Here is a 20,494-nt window from a genome sequence, read left to right as displayed (position 1 = left end):
TACATATGACATTACTGTGTGGGGTTGACACTGGCTAACAGCTACACACTGACTGATGGCTGTGACTTTTCTTTTTTTGACCAAGGATCAAACCCAGGGCAATGTAGCTTTACCACTAGGCTACATTGCCATTTGTGTTTATTTTTTATCTTGAAACAGGGTCTCGCTAAGTTGCCCAGGCTGGTTTGTACTTTCAGTCCTCCTGCCACAGCCTCCACATAGTCACTGGGATTACAGGAGTGAGCAACTGCCACTGGTTGATGGCTGTGACTTGTACCAGTGTCCCCTTGGACCATATCTCATGATATTATTTTTTTTTAAAGAGAGAGAATTTTTAGTATTTATTGTTTAGTTTTCGGCGGACACAACATCTTTGTCTGTATATGGTGCTGAGGATCCAACCCGGGCCCCACGCATGCCAAGCGAGCGCGCTACCGCTTGAGCCACATCCCCAGCCCACCTCATGATATTATTGCCAGTAGAGACTGGTGGATCAAGCAATGTCAGAGGACAACATCAAAGCCCAGTGAAGAAGAGAATTGCTGGATCTATTTTATTTTTAAAACTGGATTTTCTGTTTTTTTTTTCACCTTTAGTAATGGTGAAATAGTTTATTTAGTTATTTAGTTTAATTTGCACAACTCTGAGTCTGTCAATAATAGGGACCTTGGGGCTGGGGATGTGGCTCAAGCGGTAGCGTGCTCACCTGGCAGTCGTGCGGCCCGGGTTCGATCCTCAGCACCACATACAAACAAAGATGTTGTGTCCGCCAAGAACTAAAAAATAAATATTAAAAATTCTCTCTTTCTCTCTCTCTCTCCTCTCTCGCTCTCTTAAAAAAAAAAGCAATTGGCATAAAAAAATAAAATTAAAAAAAAATAATAGGGACCTTTGACCAGATAAATAAAATTTATTTAATGAGCATCCTGGAATACTTATTGAATACCAGAAATTGTTTTCTTTTTTGGGGGGTGTACTGGGGATTGAACTCAGGGGCACTCAACCACTGTGCCACATCCCCAGCCCTATTTTGTCTTTTATTTAGAAACAGGTCTCTCTGAAGTTGCTAAGCACCTCACCGTTGCTGAGGCTGGCTTTGAACTCACAATCCTCCTGCCTCAGCTTCCCGAGAGTCTGGGATTATAGACGTTTGCCACTGTGCCTGGCTTCCCCCTTCCCCCACCTTTTTTTGTTTCTTGGCAGTGCTGAGGCCAACCCAGGGCTTCCTGCATGGTAGGCGAGTGCTGTACCACTGAGCCCCAGCCCCAGCCCCTGAATGCTTTGTTAATGATTTCCTTGTCACAACAAGAAGTGGTTTCTATAACAATGCCCACTTATCCTCTGGGAGAATGAGGCACTGAAAAGCAAGATGATACTGCTGATAAGGGATGGGGCCAGGTTGGAGTCCAGGCCTCCTGCCTTGGCTCCAGAGTCTTTTATCTTAACCACTATATTTTTTTTTTTTTAAAGAGAGAGTGAGAAAGGAGAGAGAATCTTTTTTTTAAATATTTATTTTTTAGTTCTCGGCGGACACAACATCTTTGTTGGTATGTGGTGCTGAGGATCGAACCCGGGCCGCACGCATGCCAGGCGAGCGCGCTACCGCTTGAGCCACATCCCCAGCCCTTAACCACTATATTAGTTTTCCAAGGTTGCCATCACAATATACCACAGACTGGGTGGCACAGCAACATAAATATTCTCACAATTCTGGAAGCTAGAGGTTCAAATTCAGGGGGTCAGTAAGTTTACTTTTTCCTGAGGCCTCTCTCCTTGGCTTGTTAATAGCCACCTTCTGTGTCCTCACATGATTGCCCGCTCTGCCCACCTCGGTGGGTCCTCGCATTTTCTATATAAGCACATCATATTGGATTAGGGCCCACTTATGTGACCTCAATCAGCTTTAATTATCTCTGTAAAAGCCCTATCTCCAAATACAGCCACATTCTGAGGTATGTGAATTCTGGTGGCAGCGGGGGAATGTCACAAGTTCAGTCCATAACAGCTGCCATGCTTTTCTGCCTCGTCTCAATGCTGACAAGTCTAACAAGATGGCGGGACCCAGCGCTGCTCCCTGTGTGTCCTCTACTCCTCTTCCACTGGGAGTTTGGTTCCAGCGCTAATGATTCTCCCAGAAGTCAACTTTTCTGGGGTAGCTGGGACACTCACTGTGGAGTGGGACACTAGAAATTTCTCAGACTTTCCCTTTTCCCTACTTGGCTCTATGCCTGGAATTACTACATGACTCCTTGTCCCAGAAGTCTCTAAGCTGCGATTAGCCACCAATCAAGCTGTTCAGTGTCAACTAGGTGGCCCTGAGGAAATGGGACATGGGACTAATAAAATGTTGGTGTTGAAAGCTTGTGGCAGGGGGCTGCCTGCCTGCTGGGGTGGGGCTCTAGAGCTCTGCATCTCGGAGCCCTTCATGAGCTGTCCCATCAAGTCAGGGCATTTCCACAGTGCCTCTGTGCCAAGCCTTGAGATCCAACTGTTACCACAATCTCAGTCCTTGTCCCTGGTGATGCCAATTCATGCCAATTTAATCATGAGGGCACAGTCTTGAGAAAAAGGAAAAAAGTGTTATTGCTTTGCAAGTAAAGAAGAAACACAGGGGATTCCTGTCCCAGAGGCTGCAATTCTGTCCATCAGGAGGAACAGGGGGATTTTAAAGAACTCCTTCAAGGGTTGCATCCTGTAGGGGGTCCGGGGGCATCCTAACTGTGTTAGGTATTCACTTCTTAGATCCTCTGGCAGATAGCTCCTTCCTTGGCAGGTGTGTTCAAGGGCAATTAACTAGGGGAAGATAACACAGTCACCCTAATCTTGTTAGAGATGGGGAGAGGGAGAAGAGAAAAAACATGTCCTTTTAAAAATAAGCCTGAGAGCAAGGAGGGCTACATTCAAAAGGTGAAGTGGCCCACTGTGCCCACCCCCACCACACTCCTTCAACATAGGGCTCCCCATGGAAGGAGTGGAGAAAAACAGAACCGACAATAGCAGAGTATCACATAATAGGGGTTTGTACCAGGCACTGGAGAACCTAAAATGGCAAAGGAGGGTTTTATGCCATCCTGGAGGTCGGGGAGAGCTTGTCAGAGGAGGCAAGAAGGCACGTTCCCATTGTTCTGATGAAGGTATGTCCCGACCGGCAGGACACATCAACGTGGGCAGCGAACCTAGATGGAGAGGAATGAAGGGACAAGAGACACGAAGGGTGACAGCAAGACAAAAGTTCTGATCAAGCTGCAAACTTTTATTGTTCACACAGGGGTATTTATGGGCTGGGGATGAGGGAGCTCTCTTATTGGCAGTTGCTGGAAGTCTTCACAAGGTGAGATTGCGCAGGATGTTTCAGGAAGACAGATAGCCGCAGGATGTCTCAGGGAGATGGATGGCTGCAGGGTGTCTCCCAGGCTAGATGTCTCCCAGGGGGCTGTTTCTTGTAACTGTCAGGCTATTCTTTGAAGGAGAACTCCCTTTTGGTCCCTGGCAAAGGTAGGAAAACAGCCTTTCAAGAAGAGAGAACAGCATGTGCAAATGCCCTGCAGAGCTGATAAAAGTATACTGTAACCTACTCCAGTCAGAACAATATCAGCAATAATAAGGGTTGGCAAGGATGTGGGGGGAAAGGCACACTCAGACATGGCTGGTGGGACTGCAAATTGGTGCAACCACTCTGGAAAGCAGTATGGAGATTCCTCAGAAAACTGGGAATGGAACCACCATTGGACCCAGCTATCCCACGCCTCAGTCTATACCCAAAGGACTTAAAATCAGCACACTATAGGGACACAGCCACATCGGTGTTTATAACAGTTCAATTCACAATAGCTAAACTATGGAATCAACCTAGATGCCCTTCAACAGATAAATGGATGAAGAAAATATGGTATATATACACAATGGAATAGTACTCAGCCTTAAAGGAGAATGAAATTATGGCATTTGGAAGTAAATGGATGGAACTAGAGAATATCATGCTAAGTGAAATAAGCCAAACCCCAAAAAACCAAAAGCCAAATGGTTTCTCTGGTAAACGGATGCTGATCCTCAAAGGCTGGGGGAGGGGGAGAGAGGAAAGAAGGAAGGAACTTTGGTTTGTGTAGAAGGGAGTGAGGGGAGGGGTGGGGCTGTGGGGATGGGAAGGACAGTAGAATGAGACAGACATTTTACCCCATATACATGTATGATTACACTACTAGAGTGACTCTGCACCATGTATAGCTAGAGGAATGAGAAGTTGTGCTCCATTTGTGTACAATATGTCAAAATGCATTCTACTGTAAATAAAAATAAAATTTAAATATGCTGTGATCAAAATATACTATGTGCATGTTGGAAAACCACCATGCTTTGTGTTGCTTTGTGTTAGTGGAATCTTATTATTCTTTTGTAATTTTTGGTTGTGGAAGGATACAATGACTTTATTTTATTTATTTATTTATTTCTAGATGGTGCTGGGGATTGAACCCAGTACCTCATACAGGCTATGCAAGTGCTCTATCACTGAGCTACAACCCCAGCCTCCATCCCCAGTATTAAAAAAAAAAATTTTGTAGTTGTAGGTGAACAGAAAGCCTTCATTTTATCTGTTTATTTTTATGTGGTGCCGAGGATCGAACCCAGTGTCTCACGCATGCTAGGCAAGTGCTCTACCACTGAGCCACAGCCACAGCCACAGCCCAATCCCCAGCATTTTTTACTTTTTATTTATTTATTTTTAACATTTATTTTTTAGTTTTAGGTGGACACAATATCTTTGTTTTACATTTGTGTGTGCTGAGGATTGAACCCAGTGCCTCATGCATGCTAGGTGAGCACTCTACCACTGAGCTACCACCCCAGCCCCATATTTTATTTTTTATTTTGAGACAATGGCTTGCTAAGTTGCCCAGGCTGACCTCAAACTTTTTTTTTTTTTTTTTTAAAGAGAGAGTGAGAGAGGAGAGAGAGAGAGAATTTTTTTAATATTTATTTTTTAGTTCTCGGCGGACACAACATCTTTGTTGGTATGTGGTGCTGAGGATCGAACCCGGGCCGCACGCATGCCAGGCGAGCACGCTACCGCTTGAGCCACATCCCCAGCCTGACCTCAAACTTTTGATCCTCTGTGCTCAGTCTCCATGTAGCTGGGATTACAGCAGGCCTAAGGCACTGCACCTGCCCCCTCTGCCTTTCTTTTCTTTTCTTTTTTTTTAAACATTTATTTATTTATATATCTTTAGTTTTAGGTGGACACATTATTTTGTTTTTATGTGGTGCTAAGGATCGAACCCAGTGGCTCATGCATGCTAGGCGAGCACTCGACCACTGAGCCACAACCCCAGCCCCTCTTTTCTTTTTTTAAATATTTTTTTTTAGTTGTAGATGGGCACAATACCTTTATCTTGTGTGATTATTTTTATGTGGTGCTGAGGATGGAATCCAGTCCTCACACCTGCCAGGTGAGTGCTCTACCACTGAGCCCCACCCCAGTGTCCGCTCTGCTCTTTGTATAGCTGACTCCAGCTCATTTCTCAGGTCCATCTTCTCAGAGAGGCCTTTCCTGATCACCCTCATTAAAACAGCCTCGCTTTCTCTCAGAAAAAATTAAAGTTACAGAACCTCTCTCTCTCTTATTTACAGCCTATCTCGCCTGCTAGACTATGATTCCATAAAGGCAAGGATTTTTGTCTTTTTGTCAGGGATGTGTCCCCAGCATTTAGAACAGTACAGCACATAGTAGACGTACCCAATTTTAAAAAATGAATGTGAATATATTATTACTTGAATAATAATAATAATAATAATAATAATAATAATAATAATAAAGTTATATGAAGAGGGAACCCTGCTCTTACTCCTACCAGAGAGGCAATAGGTAGGCCCTGGGTCTCCAAGTTTCCCAGGAAAGGAGCCAGGTATAGAGTCTAGAAGAGGGGGTTTTCTGTGGGGGATATTTGCTCAGGGCTCATGTGCAAGGGGGAATGGAGGGGGTGGTGGTAGTAGTGGGGGAACAGGGGTGATTCAGAGCAGGATGGGGAGTTCATTGGTAGAAATGGGTCTTGGGTGGTGGATAAACAGAGGGTCTATGCAGCAAGTCATCAGAACAATGAATTGGCAGCATTCCACAAGGGGAGAAGCTTTGAATGAATATTGCTTAATTTTTAGGATAAATTTATTTATTCATTTATTTGGGTGCTGGGGATTGAACCCAGGGCTTCACACATACTGTGCAGTGTTCTACCACTGAGCTACCACCCTCCTTAGGGGATCTGTATGTAGTGGTTTGGGGGTCTGCAGAATGAAAGTAGATGGGCTGGGGATGCACCTCAGCACAGCACGGGGTAGAGCACTTCCCTAGCAAGCACCAGGGCCCTGGGTTCAATCCCCAGAACCATTAAAATTTTTTTAAAATTCATTTTATTTTTGGTACCAGGGATTGAACTCAAGGGCACTCAACCACTGAGCCACATCCCCAGCCCTATTTGTTTTATTTTATTTAGAGACAGGGTCTCACTGAATTAGTTGCTCAGCACCTCACTGTTGCTGAGGCTGGGTTTGAACTCGAGATCCTGCTGCCTTAGCCTCCTGAGCCACTGGGATTACAGGCGGGCGCCACTGTGCCCGGCTAAAAAAATAATAATTTTTAAGATTGAATGTCAGTGGTAGAGCGCTTGCCTAGCATGTTTGAGGCACTGGGCACTGTTTATAGCTTATCTCGCCTGCTAGACTATGATTCCATGATCCTCAGCACCACATATAAATAAATAAAATAAAGGTTCATTGACAACTAAAAAATATTAAAAAAAAAAGATTGAATGTCTGTTTTCTCCCACTCCTTCATGGGAAAGGATCAGTGAATTTTTAGAGCTAAGAGAATTTGGTTGTATAGAGGGTGAGGGTGTGTGTGTGTGTGGAGAGAGAGAGAGAGAGAGAGAGAGAGAGAGAGAGAATATGAATGAATCTGGGGGGAGATACAGAGAGAGGTAGGTGGGAGGGTCCCTGTGAGACCAGAATGGACCTCTGTGAGGCTGGGCTGGGAGTGACTGGCTGAGCACTGGGGGTTTATGTGTCAAAAATAGGGTCTTTAGCAGGGCTCAGCGCGTGCCTGTAATCCCAGCTACTCAGGAGGCTGAGGCAGGAGGATCTCAAGTTTGAGGCCAGCCTACGAAATTTAGGGAGACCCTCAGCAATCCAGCTGTTTCAAAAAAGAAAAAAGAAAATGAGAGTCCCTGGGGAAGCAGGAATGGATCGATAGGAAAGGAAAATAGGAGGCCCCCGAAAGGTGGAAATGGGGAGGGTCTTCAGCCATGGAGGAATCTGAGGTGATAGGGGATTTTTTTTTTTCAGTTTCACAAGCTTGCTATTTATTTATTTATTTATTATTATTATTTTTTAATCTACACATGACATTACAATGATCTTGGCAATTCATACATTTGTATCATTGGGGTATAATTTCTCATTTTTCTGATTGTACAGATTGCAGAATCACACTGGTCATAGAGTCACCTATATACATACAGCAATCATAATGTCTATTCTATTCTGCTGCCCTGATTAAGCCCAGGCAGTGATGGGAGTTACACGAGGAGAGACCGGTGGTGGGGAAAGATGGGGGCTTCGGCGGGAGGGAAGTCTGACACGGGGTGGAACCTGGGTCGCTCAGTTGGGGTTTGCGGGAGTCCTTGTGACAGAGTCGAGTGGTCCGCGTGAGCTGGTGTTGCAAAGTTGGGATGGGAGCAGGGTCGGGGTGTCGGTGGGGGGTCTGGTCTGGTGAGTGGTTCAGATAACAGGGCGGGAGGGTCCCGTGGGCGCGACCCACTGAGGTCCTCCAGGGAGGTGGAGATGGGGCCCGGAGGCGCCGGACACTGGGCCACCGGGGCGAGATGCAGGAGCCCAGGGACGCTGGGGTCCCGCCAGCAGTGGCCGCGTGCGGGGGCCGGGGGGCTCGGCGGCGGCTCTCGGGCGCCCCCTGGCGGCCCCAACCCCGCCGCCGCCGCCGCTCCCACAATGCTCGCGTAGCCCCGCTTGGGCTCCCGCGGCGGCGGCGGCGGCGGCGGCTCCAAGATGGCGCAGGCGATCTTCGAGGCCCTGGAGGGTGAGCAGCTACGGGGCCCGCGGAGACGGCTGTTCCGCGCTGCGCCCCCTCCCGCCGCGCCCTCGCAGCGCCGGGCCCAGGGCGCGTGGCGGCCTCGGGGCGGAGGGCGCGGGGCCCGGAACAGCCGCGGGGCGGGAGGGGCGCAGGCGAGAAGAGCCGCGGGAGCCACGGTCCGGCGGGGAGGGCGCAGCGGGACCGGAACAGCCGCGGGAGCCGAGGCCTGGCGGGGGCACCGGTCCCGGAACAGCCGTCGAGAGCTGGTCCAGCGGGGAGGGGGCCGCGGGCCCGGAACAGCTCCAGCCTCAGGGCCTCGGGCCGGCGCGGGAGGGGTGTCCCGGCGGGAACAGCCGGGCCGCACCGCTGCTCCGCAGGACCCAGGCGCGGAGGGACGCGGTGCAGGAGCCGCTGACCCGCGCCAGGGCTTGGGCAGCTGGACCAGCGCCCTGCCCACCAAGAGCTTTCCTGTGCGAACTGTGCCTCGTGCTGGCACGTAGTCCCTTATATGCAGACTGGCAAGGGAGAGGCGCTATCGGTGTGCAAGCTCGAGACTAGCAGTTCACAGACCCAAGCCCGCACACCTGGGCTTCTACCGCGTGTGCCCTGCTGGGGCACCGAGTATTGCACACTCAGACCAACACAGGATGCCCGCAGGCGTGTGCCTGGCGGGACGCGGTGCTCTCAGATCCAAGCTGTAAATACCGGGTGCCCACTGACTGCTTGTGATCTGCAGGATCCCGGGATGGAGAGTAGTTCTTAGGACCAGAGAATTGGAGGCTTCAGATACAGCAAACTTGGAATGCCTCCGTGTGCACCTGCTGGCATCAGGGGGCAAGGGTAGCCCTAGCTACCCCGGACCAGGGCACACAGTAGACCCGGGGGGAAATACAGATCCTAGAATGATGAGTAATCGGTTAGAATGCAAACGGAAGAGGATTGGGCTGGCGGGGCTGGGGTGGGGTGAGTGGCCCGAGGAGACTTTGAGTCCTGCACCTCCCTTGGAAAACTGGGCCACTTGCTTTACTTCTTGGAGGGGGATTCAATTTCAAGAATAGTCATTGAACCAGACACACTCCCCATCCGCACCCCCCCAGTCTAGTGATTGTGGTGGAGAGAGACATAGAACAAGCAATTGTAGAAATGATAGAATTCTAGAAAAGGTAGATGGTGAAAGAAGATCTCAGCTGGCCATTTGTGCAAAATGAAGAAAATAGGGATGATAGATGTGAAAGGTGAGGGTCAGTGGGGGTTCTGTGTGGGAGGATAAGAAGATGGAGTGAGGCCTTTCTCTTTCATCTGCACTATTAGAATGATAATTACAAGAATTAATTTGTGTATTGAATAAAGAAGAAATTAAAGAAATCAGGTGGGACTAGAGCTTGTGGTAGAGGAGGGTCATGCACAAGCTCTGGGTTCAGTTCCCAACACCAAAATATAAATGAATAAGTAAAAGAGAAATCAGCCCCTAGGACATCACCATGCCTGCTGGGCGAGGGAAGGGCAGCAGGCCTGAAGATCCAGGGGACAGGGTCATCTGAATGACCGAGGCAGTGGGAACTGCATTTGCAAAGCTCTCCCCTGGTTTCTCATGCAGGGGAGCAGCTAGAGAAGAGGCTTCCATTGGTTTGATGAAGCTTCTGAACTTTATCTTGGGATCAGTGTGGAGCTAAGAAAAGATTTTCAGCAGGGGAGCCGCACAAGCTAATGTATGTTTTATAAAGTTCACCATGGCCTCTGCGGGAACAGACTGGAGGGGGCCAGAGTGGCTCTTGGGAGGTGAGTGAGGACTCTGCCCAGGTTGTCAGCTGAGAACTGATGGTGGCCCTGGCCAGGGGACAGCTGAGGGGATTGAAAGAGTGGATCTGAGGGCTGGGGATGTGGCTCAAGCGGTAGCGCGCTCGCCTGGCATGCGTGCGGCCCGGGTTCGATCCTCAGCACCACATACAAAACAAAAAAGATGTTGTGTCCGCTGAAAAAAACTAAAAAATAAATATTAAAAAAAAAAAGAAAGAGTGCATCTGAGACAAATTTGGTAGCTAGGTTTGCCAAAAGTCTAGAAAGTGGAGGAGGGAGCAGTAAGTAAGGAAAGAATGAAGGGGTGCCCAAGAGGCATTTTGGGAGTGGTGCTCTGTTCTGCTCTGGTACTGGGGATTGAACCCAGGGACACTCTACCACTGAGCTGTATCCTCAGACCTTCTGTATTTTTTTATTTTGAGATAGGGTCTTGCTAAGTTGTTTAGGCTGGACTGAAACTTTCTATCTTCTCTCAGCCTCCACAGTCTCTGAGATTATTGGTATGTGTCCCCACACCCAGTTGAATCCCACTATTATTTATAATTATAATGCACCAATTAAAAATAATAGAATGATCCCCTATATCCTATACCCAGTCTCCCCCAATGGTAACATCTTGTAACACTAGAGAATATCACTGTCAGTCAACACAAAACAGTTCTGTCACTACCAGGTGTTGTCCTTTTCTAGCCACACCACAAATCCTTCCTCCATTCACATCATCCTTGACCCCTGGCAACTGCTAATCTGTTCTGTTTCTAAAGTTCTGTCATTTAAAGAATATTATAGGGCTGGGGTGTAGCTCGCTGGCAGAGTACTTGCCTAGTATGTGCAAGGCCCTGGGTTCAGTCCCCAGCACCCATACACTCACCAAAGAACATCCTATAAATGGAATTGTAGAATATATAACCTTTGAGACTTGCTTTTTTCCCCACACATCTCAGTTGAAGGTTGAATCAAGTTGTTGTGGCTATCAATAGCTTGTTCCTTTTCTTTTTTGGGGAGGGGTATCTAAGGGTTGAACTCAGGGTACTTGACCACTGAGCCACACCCTCAGCCCTATTTTGTATTTTATTTAGAGACAGGATCTCACTGAGTTGCCTCACCTCACTTTTGCTGAGGCTGGCTTTGAACTTGCAATCCTCCTGCCTCAGCCTCCCAAGCCTCTGGGATAATAGGTGTGTGCCCTTGTGCGTAGCTAGTTTTTTCCTGTTGCTGAATATTTCATGGTATGGATGATCCAGTTTAACCATCTGTCCACTGGAGGGTCTTCTGAAATGTTTCCAGATTTTTAAAATCATGAGTAAAAGTTCTGTGGACATTCATGTATAGATTTGTACCCAGACTCTAAAACACAGTTTTGCATCCTGCTCAGGGACAGGATAGGAAAGAGTCCAGAGGCAGAAGGAACCTCTGGAAATAGCAATGTTTAGGGAGCAGTCAGGAGAGGAAAGGAGGTGTGTGCTAGACAGCTTTTTATAACTATGATGAAATGCCTGAGATAAACAGCTTAAAGGGTGAAAGATTAATTTGGCTCATGATTCCAGAGGTTTCAGTCCCTAGTCAGCTGGCCCCATTGCTGTGGGCCTGTGATAAGGCAGAACATTGCCTCACCACATCTTGGCAGGGAGGGCCAAGGACAAGAATGTATTCTTTGCAGAGCATGTCCCCAAGGACGAACTTCCTCCCACCAGTCCCCACCTTCTAATTTCCACCCCTTTCCAGTAGTCCATTCAAGCATGAACCCATCAGAGGTTAGTCTGTTAATGAGATGAGACCTTCATGATCCAATCACTTCCCGAAGCACCACCTCTGACTATTGCTACACTGGGGACCACGCCTTCAACATAGGAGGTTTGGGGGGATATTCCATATCCAAACTACGCAAGCCCCCAGAAAGGAGGAGGAGACCTTGGAAGGGTGGTACCTGGAGCCAAGAAGGAAGTGTTCCATGGCGTGTCTGGATGCTGCCAGGTGGTCTTTGGTGGTAGGTGGGAGCTTAAGTCCCCCTGGAGCAGGAGGATTGGAAGATAGGTAGATTAAGAGCAGGACAGCCTTCAGCAGATGCTTGATAGTGAAAGGAAGATAGATGGGAACAAAGAAGGCAAGGGTGCCTGGATGCAGACAGACTTGTGAGATATGGGGCATGGGTGAGAAAGATTTCCAGAAGGGCTCCACGGTTTAGGATTAGAGATAGCCATCAGTAAGAGAGGAACCCAAACTAGCAGTGACCGAAAGAGGCTGGAACATTGTTTGTTTCATGGGAGAATCCAGCGGAAGTCAGTTTGCAATGTGAGGATGGCAGGTACAGGCTCCTCAAAGGCCCAGAATCTTTCCAGATCTCTCTCTCTCTCTCTCCCCCCCCCCCCAGGGATTAAACCCAGGGGTGCTTAACCGCTGAGCCACCTCCCCAGCCCTATTTTGTATTTTTTTTAGAGACAGAGGCTCACTGAGTTGCTTAGCTTCTCACTTTTGCTAAGGCTGGCTTTGAACTCTCAATCCTCTTGCCTCAGCCTCCCAGGCTGCTGGCATTTCAGATGTGTGCAACTGTGCCCAGCAAATATTGGGATCTGTTACAGGGCAGTAGGAGAGAACATCTGCTGGGTGCTGCCAGCTGTCTCTACCCTGGTGTTGCAGTGGATCTGGCTCGGGAGGATGATCTGGGCCCACTTTCCTCAGAGCCCGTGTTGTCTTTTTCAGGAATGGACAATCAGACTGTTCTGGCCGTCCAGTCACTGTTGGATGGCCAAGGAGCAGTCCCTGATCCAACAGGCCAGAGTGTCAGTGCACCCCCTGCCATCCAGCCATTGGGTGAGTATCTGCTGTGCCCACCAGTGGAGAGTCAGTGGCTCCTTAGGAAGAGCATGTAGAGGTCCTGAGAGGGTATAGGAGTAAACTGTCACTGGGTCCTTAGGATGTCCCTGGGAATTTGAACCCTGTCTCCCACCCTCCAGCCTGTACCTTCAGGTTTATTCAGGCCTTCTCTGCTTAGCTCGGAGGACGCTGTCTCACTTACTTAGTGGCTGTGGGAGCCCCGATGCTGGGCAATGCTTTTCATTTTCTCTGAAAGTTGTTTCTCAACTCTCCAGAAAGAATAGGCTGAACATGAATGTCTTCAATTTAAAGACCAAGTCCCTAAGACATAGGGCAAAACTCTGTTGCAAGTCCTTATATGAGACTGAGTGTTCATTTATTTCTTCCATAAACATTCTTAAGCACTTAGGAAGCACTCTCGGGACAAAAGGATAAAAACCTGTTTTGAATTTTGTGTCCATAGTCCCTGGCTCTGTGGCCCTGGCCAAGTGAATCAACCTCCCTAGGCGTCGGTTTCCATGTCTGTTAAATGGGGATAATTGTCCTATTTCATAGGAACCTTATGAGAGTACTCGGGACTTGGTTTCAACTGTTGTAGATGAGAAAGGAAAGTTTCTTATGGTTTTTAAAAGATTAAATTTATCTCTCTGTTGGGTGAAGTCCTGGTGGGCATTTGAGGTGAGTCTGGTGATTTCTTTCTGTGGGTCTGCTGTCCTCACGTGCAGTCCAGGGTGGCCGCCCCACCCAGCTCCTACTGTGGTCGCCACCTCCCGGCCAACACAAAGTGAAGAAAGAAAGAAGTGGAAATCATGCCTTTTCCTTTCAAGGGGAAGTTGCACATACAGTACATTCTGCTGTCATTCTGTTGGTCAGAATTCAGTCACATGACATGCTGCTACAAGGCAGGCTGGGAAGCATGTCTGTCACTCACTCATCTTTAACTAGGAAGCCATGTTTCCCACTAATTTTTTCCTTCCTTCCTTCCTTCCTTCCTTCCTTCCTTCCTTCCTTCCTTCCTTCCTTTCTTTTTTTGTAGTGGAGATTGAACCCAGGGGCACTTAACCACTAAGCCACATCCCAGCCTGTTTTATTTTTTTATTTGGAGACAGGGTCCCACAGAGTTCCTTATAGCCTTGCTAAGTTACTGAGGCTGGCTTCAAACCTGTGATCCCAGCTGCTGGGATTATTATGTGTCACCATGCCTGGTTCAATTAACTTTTCATTTATTCAGCAAACATCCGTTGAGGACCTCCTAAGTGTGCAGAAGATATCCCAGCTGTGGTGATAAAGAAGACACATTTCTTTTCCTTAGGGGACTCATAGTTTAGTGCTGATGAGAAAGCTAATATATGACAGGTGAACCCAAAGGAAGGAACTCTGGCTAAGCCTTCCTGGAGGAGGTGAGCCTTGCAGAATGAGCTGTTCTAAGAGAAGCAGCTTAGCAGCGGGCAGTGTGCTCACCTGGTCCATTTGGAGACAGAGGAATAAATTCAGGCAGGATAAAGATTCCTAGCTGGGTGCAGTGGCACAAGCCTGTAATCTCAGGGGGTTGGGAAGCTGAGGTAGGAGAATCGTGAGTTCAAAGCCAGCCTCAGCAATTGAGTGAGGCCCTAAGCAACTCAGTGAGACCCTGTCTCTAAATAAAATACAAAAAAGGGCTGGGGATGTGGCTCGGTGCTTAAGCACTCCTATATTCAATCCCTGGTACCAAAAAAGAAAAAAAAATCTGAAATTATCAACTTTGAACGGAACCCACTCTATTATTTCCTGGTGTCTAATGGTTTGCTACCTAGCTGCACATGGCTGGCTCTTCCCACAGGAGCCTGTGTGGCTCCCAGGAAGCTCCCGGTTGATGTTCGACACACTCAACAAATCGCGAATGCTGTCCAGAGTTGCTGGTTCTCTCTGTTCTACAATCTCCCGCTGTTCACCATGATGCCCCTGACTTAATCTTGCTTTTTTTTTTCCCCCATTACTCAATCCCTCTACGGTCCCTTCCTGCATCTGGGTATGACCTTTAGATGATGAGGATGTCTTTCTCTGCGGAAAGTGCAAGAAGCAGTTCAACTCGCTGCCAGCCTTTATGACCCACAAGCGAGAACAGTGCCAGGGGAACGCCCCTGCCCTGGCCACCGTCTCGCTGGCCACAAACAGCATCTACACGCCTCCAGCAGCACCTGCCACAGTCCAGCAGGCCCCGCCTCCTGCCAATCGCCAGGTATTCATTCATTCATTTATCCTCCCAGCTTTTTTTTTTTTTTTTAAAGCTAGGTCTGAGCTTGCTGTCCTCCTGCTTCAGCTGCCTGAGTTGAGCTGGGATGACAGGTGTGCGCCACCACATCTGTTCCAGCAGATCTTTCCAAGCACCTACTGTGTGTCGGGCACTGCTGGGCCCAGGAGGTACATCAGTGGATAAAACAGATCAGGTCCCTGCCCTTGTGGAGCTGAGTGACACGGGTAGTATGCAAACAAACACATAAAGCTGTACTTCCTTCAGCGTGTTGAGTGCGGAGCTAGGGGACGCCAAGGCAGAGTGGTACCTGGGGAAGGGCTCTGTGGAAAGGTGATATGTGAGCAGAGACCCAAGGAGGTGAGGGGAAGAGTGTTCCAGGTGGAGGGATCAGCAGGTACAAAAACCGGAGGCAGAAGTGTGCCAGGTCATTCCAGGTATAAGGAGGGGACTGCGGCTGGGAGGGTGAGGAAGACGGAGGGTGACAGGGCCCGCAAGAGGGGCCTGGCAGGTGGGTCGGCCTTGTGGGCTTCACCTGGAGTGAGATGGGAAGTGCCGGAAAGCTTTGAGCAGCAGAGGGGTGTAGTCTGACTTACGCTCTAACCAGGTCTCTCAGCTGCTGTCAAGAGAATAGATTCTGACAGGTAGGAGAGCAAAGCCAGGAGGCAGCTGTGATGGCAGCTCCAGGCAGTGGGCGGCGCGGCTGGACCAGGGTGGTGCCTGAGGACAGGGTAAGAAGGAGACTTGGGAAATATTTTGAAGATGTTAACAAAAGGGTGTGTAGGCCAGTTTAGTGAGGAGTGTGACATAAAGAGACATAAAGAGGAGTCAAGGGTGACTTGAGTTGGAGTTGCATCATCCAAAGTGGGAAAGCTACCAGGAGAATGTTTTAGCAGGGTATTAGGAGTTCACCTGGACGAGCTCTGGGAGCCGTAGAGGGAGGCAGTGTAGACTGTGCAGACCCCAAGGCGGAGGTCAGAAGGAGGGCAGGCTGGAACATGGTTCTAGAGCAAGGATGTCCTGGTGGGGGCCCCAGGTTAAAGGATCCCTTATGAAGGAGGCTGGGCATTCTCAGGAAGAATCAAGGAGCTGAATTTCCCTGTGGCTTCCTCCTCTCTCCTTACTCTTTTAGAATCTTATATGGACACAGTTCTGCCATCAGAAAGAGCATTCACCCCCAGCCCACTGGGACGTGCAGACTGAAACTTTTCAAATTGCCACAGGATCTCCTAGCATAGGACACAGTCATTTCTCTAACTCCTCGATTATGAGTTTTACTAGAAGAAGATATTCCCCTCCCCTACTTTTTTTTTTCAACAAAAGAAGAGAAGAAAAATTCTTTCTTTCTATTTTTGTTGTTTGTTTTTAGTATTGGAGATTGAACTCAGGGGTTTTTACCATTGAGCTACATCCCTATATTTTTACATGTTGATAAATCTTTTATTTTATTCATTTATTTATATATGGTGCTGAGGATCGAACCCAGTGCCTCATACATGCTTGGAAAGTGCTCTATCAACAACATTTTTTATTTTATTTTATTTTAAAAAATTATTATTATTATTATTATTTTGGTACCAGGAATTGAACCTAGTACTTAACCACTGAGCCATATCCCCAGCCCTTTTTTGTATTTTATTTAGAGACAGGGTCTCACTAAGCTGCTTAGGGCCTCACTAAGTTGCTGAAGCTGCCTTTGAACTTGCGATCCTCCTGCTTCAGCCTCCCAAGCTGCTGGAATTAACAGGCATGCGCCACTGCACCCAGCCAGTTTGATGCTTTCTTATAAGATCTGCCTGTCCCCCTAACTATTCTAAGCATGATATTTTAATTTTTTATTGATTTGTACCTTTGCTGGTAATTCAGGCCTTGCCTCCTACTTTCTTTCTTTCTTTTTTTTTTTTTTTTAAGAGAGAGAGAAAATTTTTTGATATTTATTTTTCAGTTCTTGGCGGACACAACATCTTTGTTTGTATGTGGTGCTGAGGATTGAACCCGGGCTGCACGCATGCCAGGCGAGCGCGCTACCGCTTGAGCCACATCCCCAGCCCGCCTCCTACTTTCTATTTTTAAGTATTTTTTAGTTGTAGATGGACACAATATCTTTGTCTATTAATTTATTTTTGTGTGGTGCCTCACATGAGTGAGGCAAGCAATCTGCCACTGAGCTACAGCCCCAGCCCCCTTGTACCTTTTGAAAGTTAGAAGGTTACAAATCAAGACTAGTTTGGTGCTGCTCCTCTCCCCTGCCCCCAGGTAGCTGTTGGCAGATATCCTTCATGATCTAAGGTACATTCAAATATTTTATTTAAGTAACTAAGGAATCATATGCTATTGTTTTAGATTTTTTTTTAAATAAGAACACATAGTCTTTGTATTATATGCAATTTTATTTTTTATGCCATATAGTATTCTATTCCAGGAATATGATGTTATTTTTAAAAAAAATTTATACCTTTATTTTATTTATTTCTTTTTATGTAGTGCTGAGGATCGAACCCAGTGCCTCACGCATGCTAGGCAAGTGCTCCAGCCCCAGCCCTGTGGTCATTCCCCCATTGGTGGACATTATTTAGTTTTCCACTGTTGGAAACAAGGCTGTGTGGCCGGCCCAGTGGCATACACTGTCATCCCAGTGACTGGGGAGGCTGAGGCAGGGGGATAGCAAGTTCAAAGCCAGCCTCAGCAACTTGGCAAGACCCTGTCTCAAAAAAGAAAAAGGGCCAGGGGTGTGGCTCAGTGGTAAAGAATCAAGGCTCATGGGAGCCTCTCATCTGGGCTCTCTGTGCAGGGTGTGAGCAGTTCCCTGGTCTAGAAACCGGAAGTGTTATTGCTGGATCAGAGGCTTGTACTTTGCAGAATGGTGTCTGTTATTCTGTTTTGGGGAGGACTGAGCGGAGAGGTGGAGGGCCAGGGTCACACGGTCAGGTCTGTGGGACTCGGGAACCTGGATCTTTCCCTCAGCTTCCCTGCAGAGCCTCAGACGTGTTCACACATCCCTTCCTGTCTGTCTGTCTCTCTTGCTGCTCAGATCTCCACGTACATCACAGTGCCCCCGTCCCCACTGATCCAGACCCTGGTGCAGGGCAACATCTTGGTGAGCGATGACGTGCTCATGTCTGCCATGTCAGCCTTCACGTCCCTGGACCAGCCCATGCCCCAGGGGCCCCCGCCTGTGCAGGTAAGGAGGCCACCGGCTTCTCACAGGGTCTTTCTTTTTCTTGCTTTGTTCTTTGTGTTTATTTGTAGTATTGAGGATCAAACTGGAGACCTTACACACGCAAGCAAGTCTCACTGGGTCTTGTCTCCAGGCCTGTGTTCAGTACCTTGTAGAAAAAAGGGGGCTTGGGCCAGCCTTCCCCTTGCTGAGGGGGCCTGTCAGCCTCCTGCGGCCAGCCTCACTACTTTGAGGGAACCGCCACAGTTTGGCTATTTTGACTCCTGCTTTTGTTTTTTAAAAGTGTCCCTTGTCAGCTGGGTGTGCTATAATCCTAGTGATTTGGGAGGATGAGGCAGGAAATCACAAGTTCAAGTCTCTGCAGATGTAGCTTAGTCATAAAGTGTCCCTGAGTTAAATCTTCCTGCCCCCAAATATTAGAAGATACACCGGGGCTCCTTGGGATTTTCTAATACCCATAGGCGACTGGCCACCGTGACACCAATTCCAGACTCCCCGGAGGGACGGAGATGCTCCCAGTAAACCACACTGTTGGTACAAAGCGTCTAGATGAGCTGGTACTGGCACAGTGTGGTCTGTGCCGCTGGCGGGCATAGCAGCCGTATTAGCCAGGAGTGTCCCAAAGCTGCGTTCTTAGGTGCCCGTCAGAGCCAGCCCTGTAAACAGGCCTCCTGGAGATGGCAACATGCTGGTCGGTTTTGCTGATGTTCTTAGAAAAAAGAATAGCGGCTCCAGGCTGATGCCCCCTCAGAATTCCTCTGGGACTTTGTTTCCCTGTCCTCTCTGAGGTCCCTGTGAGTCATTCCCGTCCCCTGAGGAGGCGCAGGTACACAGTCTTCCTCGTCAATGTTGGTGGCAGCCAGCAGCTCTAATGCTTTGCTTTGCTTTGCTTTGATTTCAGAGCAGCCTGAACATGCATTCTGTGCCCAGCTACCTCACTCAGCCTCCGCCACCTCCTCCACCCCCACCACCTCTGCCGCCACCTCCACCCCCACAACCCCCGCCGCCCCCACCCCAGAGCCTGGGCCCCCCCGGGCGTCCCAACCCTGGTGGCAGTGGTGTGGTGGAGGTGTACAGTGCTGCTGCGCCCATGGCTGGGAGTGGGACGGTGGAGATCCAGGCCTTGGGGATGCAGCCCTACCCGCCACTGGAGGTGAGCCAGGGCAGGGAGGGGTGCAGGGACCTGGGCATGGCCAAGGCCTTTCCTGAGCACCAGCTGTGTGCCAGGCTCTGTGCTAGGGGTGTGGTACCATGGGGGACTGAACCAGACCCACCCGGCCCTCATGGGAGATGCATCGTGGGAGAAAGCGGGACCTCGATAGAAGCATCACAGCCACCGATGGAAAATGCGACCTGGGAGGTGGGATGAAGTAGTGGTTGAAGCAGAAACACTAGCCCTGCTCAGGGGCAGTCAGAACGGTCAGGATACTTGCCTTTGGGGAGAAGATCCCCCCAAATTATCAGCATAACTGTCTCATTCTTTTACAAGCGAGATGAATCAATTATCTATTGCTGTGTAAGAACCCCCCAGGACCTCAGTGTTTATGTCCAAGTGCTCACACCAGTCAGCCAGGCACCTCTGCTGACCTTGGCTGGGTGTCAGCTGCCCTGGGATGGCCTGGACTGCGACAAGGATGAGACTCCGCTCTGCTCTTTGTGGCCCTCATCCCCCTGCGGGTTCTCCTGGCCGTGGTGGAGGCGAATACACAGAAATGCTTGAGACCACTCTAAGCTTAGACCTGTAAGGACACGAGTCATTTCTCCCAGCCACAGTAGGCTATGAGGCCAGCCTAGATTTCAGGGGACCGACCTGATGCCGCTTCTCGGTGGGAAGAGCTGTAGAGTCACCCTGCAAAGGTGCAGCACAGGCATGGGTCCAGGAAGGGAAGAGTCGGGGCCACGGTACAGTCAGTGTCATGACCCAGTGGTGGTCACCTGATTGCCCAGGAAGGCCTTGAGTGGTAGGTGAATTCGTGCCTGGGACAGATATTGATCGAGTGCAGTCCTGGTCAGGGTCGATCAGGGAGGTGCACACCACACTGCGTTTCTGGCAGGGAGATTTAATACAGAAGGTAGGTGTCTTCAGCGCTGGAGGAAGGGCTGCAGAAGCGCCACTGGTTTTCAGGCCTGCTGTCAGAGCTCAGCCCAGGGAGCCAGGGGGTGGCCGCTGAATCCTGATGCCAGGGGCCCGTGGGGCGTGGAGTCTACTGCTGCCCGGGGCCTGGGGAGCAGGAGGGGCACGTAGAGCGGGGCCAGCGGCTCCTTTGCTTGTGACTTGCACAGCCCGCCCTCTCCCACGTGGCTGCTGGACAGGGTGCTCTCTGCCCCACTGTGCATCCAGATCTCATGCAGTAGCTGCTGCTGGGCAGAACCTAGTCTTAAGTTCAAAACCACACTG

General features: G+C 49.1%; 1 protein-coding gene across 4 annotated transcripts in view; it reads left to right on the top strand.

Moving 5' to 3' along the window:
• Positions 1 to 7,612: 7,612 nt before the first annotated feature.
• ZNF341 (zinc finger protein 341) overlaps positions 7,613 to 20,494 on the top strand; it is a 44,012-nt gene continuing 31,130 nt past the window's right edge. The window contains exons 1-5 of one of the 4 annotated variants that reach the window (XM_081290803.1): positions 7,613 to 8,083; positions 12,575 to 12,685; positions 14,710 to 14,906; positions 17,950 to 18,099; positions 19,003 to 19,249. In XM_081290803.1, coding sequence (XP_081146929.1) covers positions 8,053 to 8,083; positions 12,575 to 12,685; positions 14,710 to 14,906; positions 17,950 to 18,099; positions 19,003 to 19,249 — 736 coding nt within the window. In that variant the 5' untranslated portion in view covers positions 7,613 to 8,052. Of the gene's footprint in view, positions 8,084 to 12,574; positions 12,686 to 14,709; positions 14,907 to 17,949; positions 18,100 to 18,997; positions 19,250 to 20,494 lie in introns of those variants that run through there. The other 3 variants (XM_081290802.1, XM_081290801.1, XM_081290804.1) reach the window with 3 other exon arrangements.

Source organism: Spermophilus citellus (genome assembly GCF_964194105.1).
Source record: "Spermophilus citellus genome assembly, chromosome: 4".
Taxonomy (NCBI): domain Eukaryota; kingdom Metazoa; phylum Chordata; class Mammalia; order Rodentia; family Sciuridae; genus Spermophilus; species Spermophilus citellus.
The sequence above is the reverse complement of the archived record's forward strand: the minus strand, read 5'-3'. Positions and strand labels throughout refer to the sequence as shown.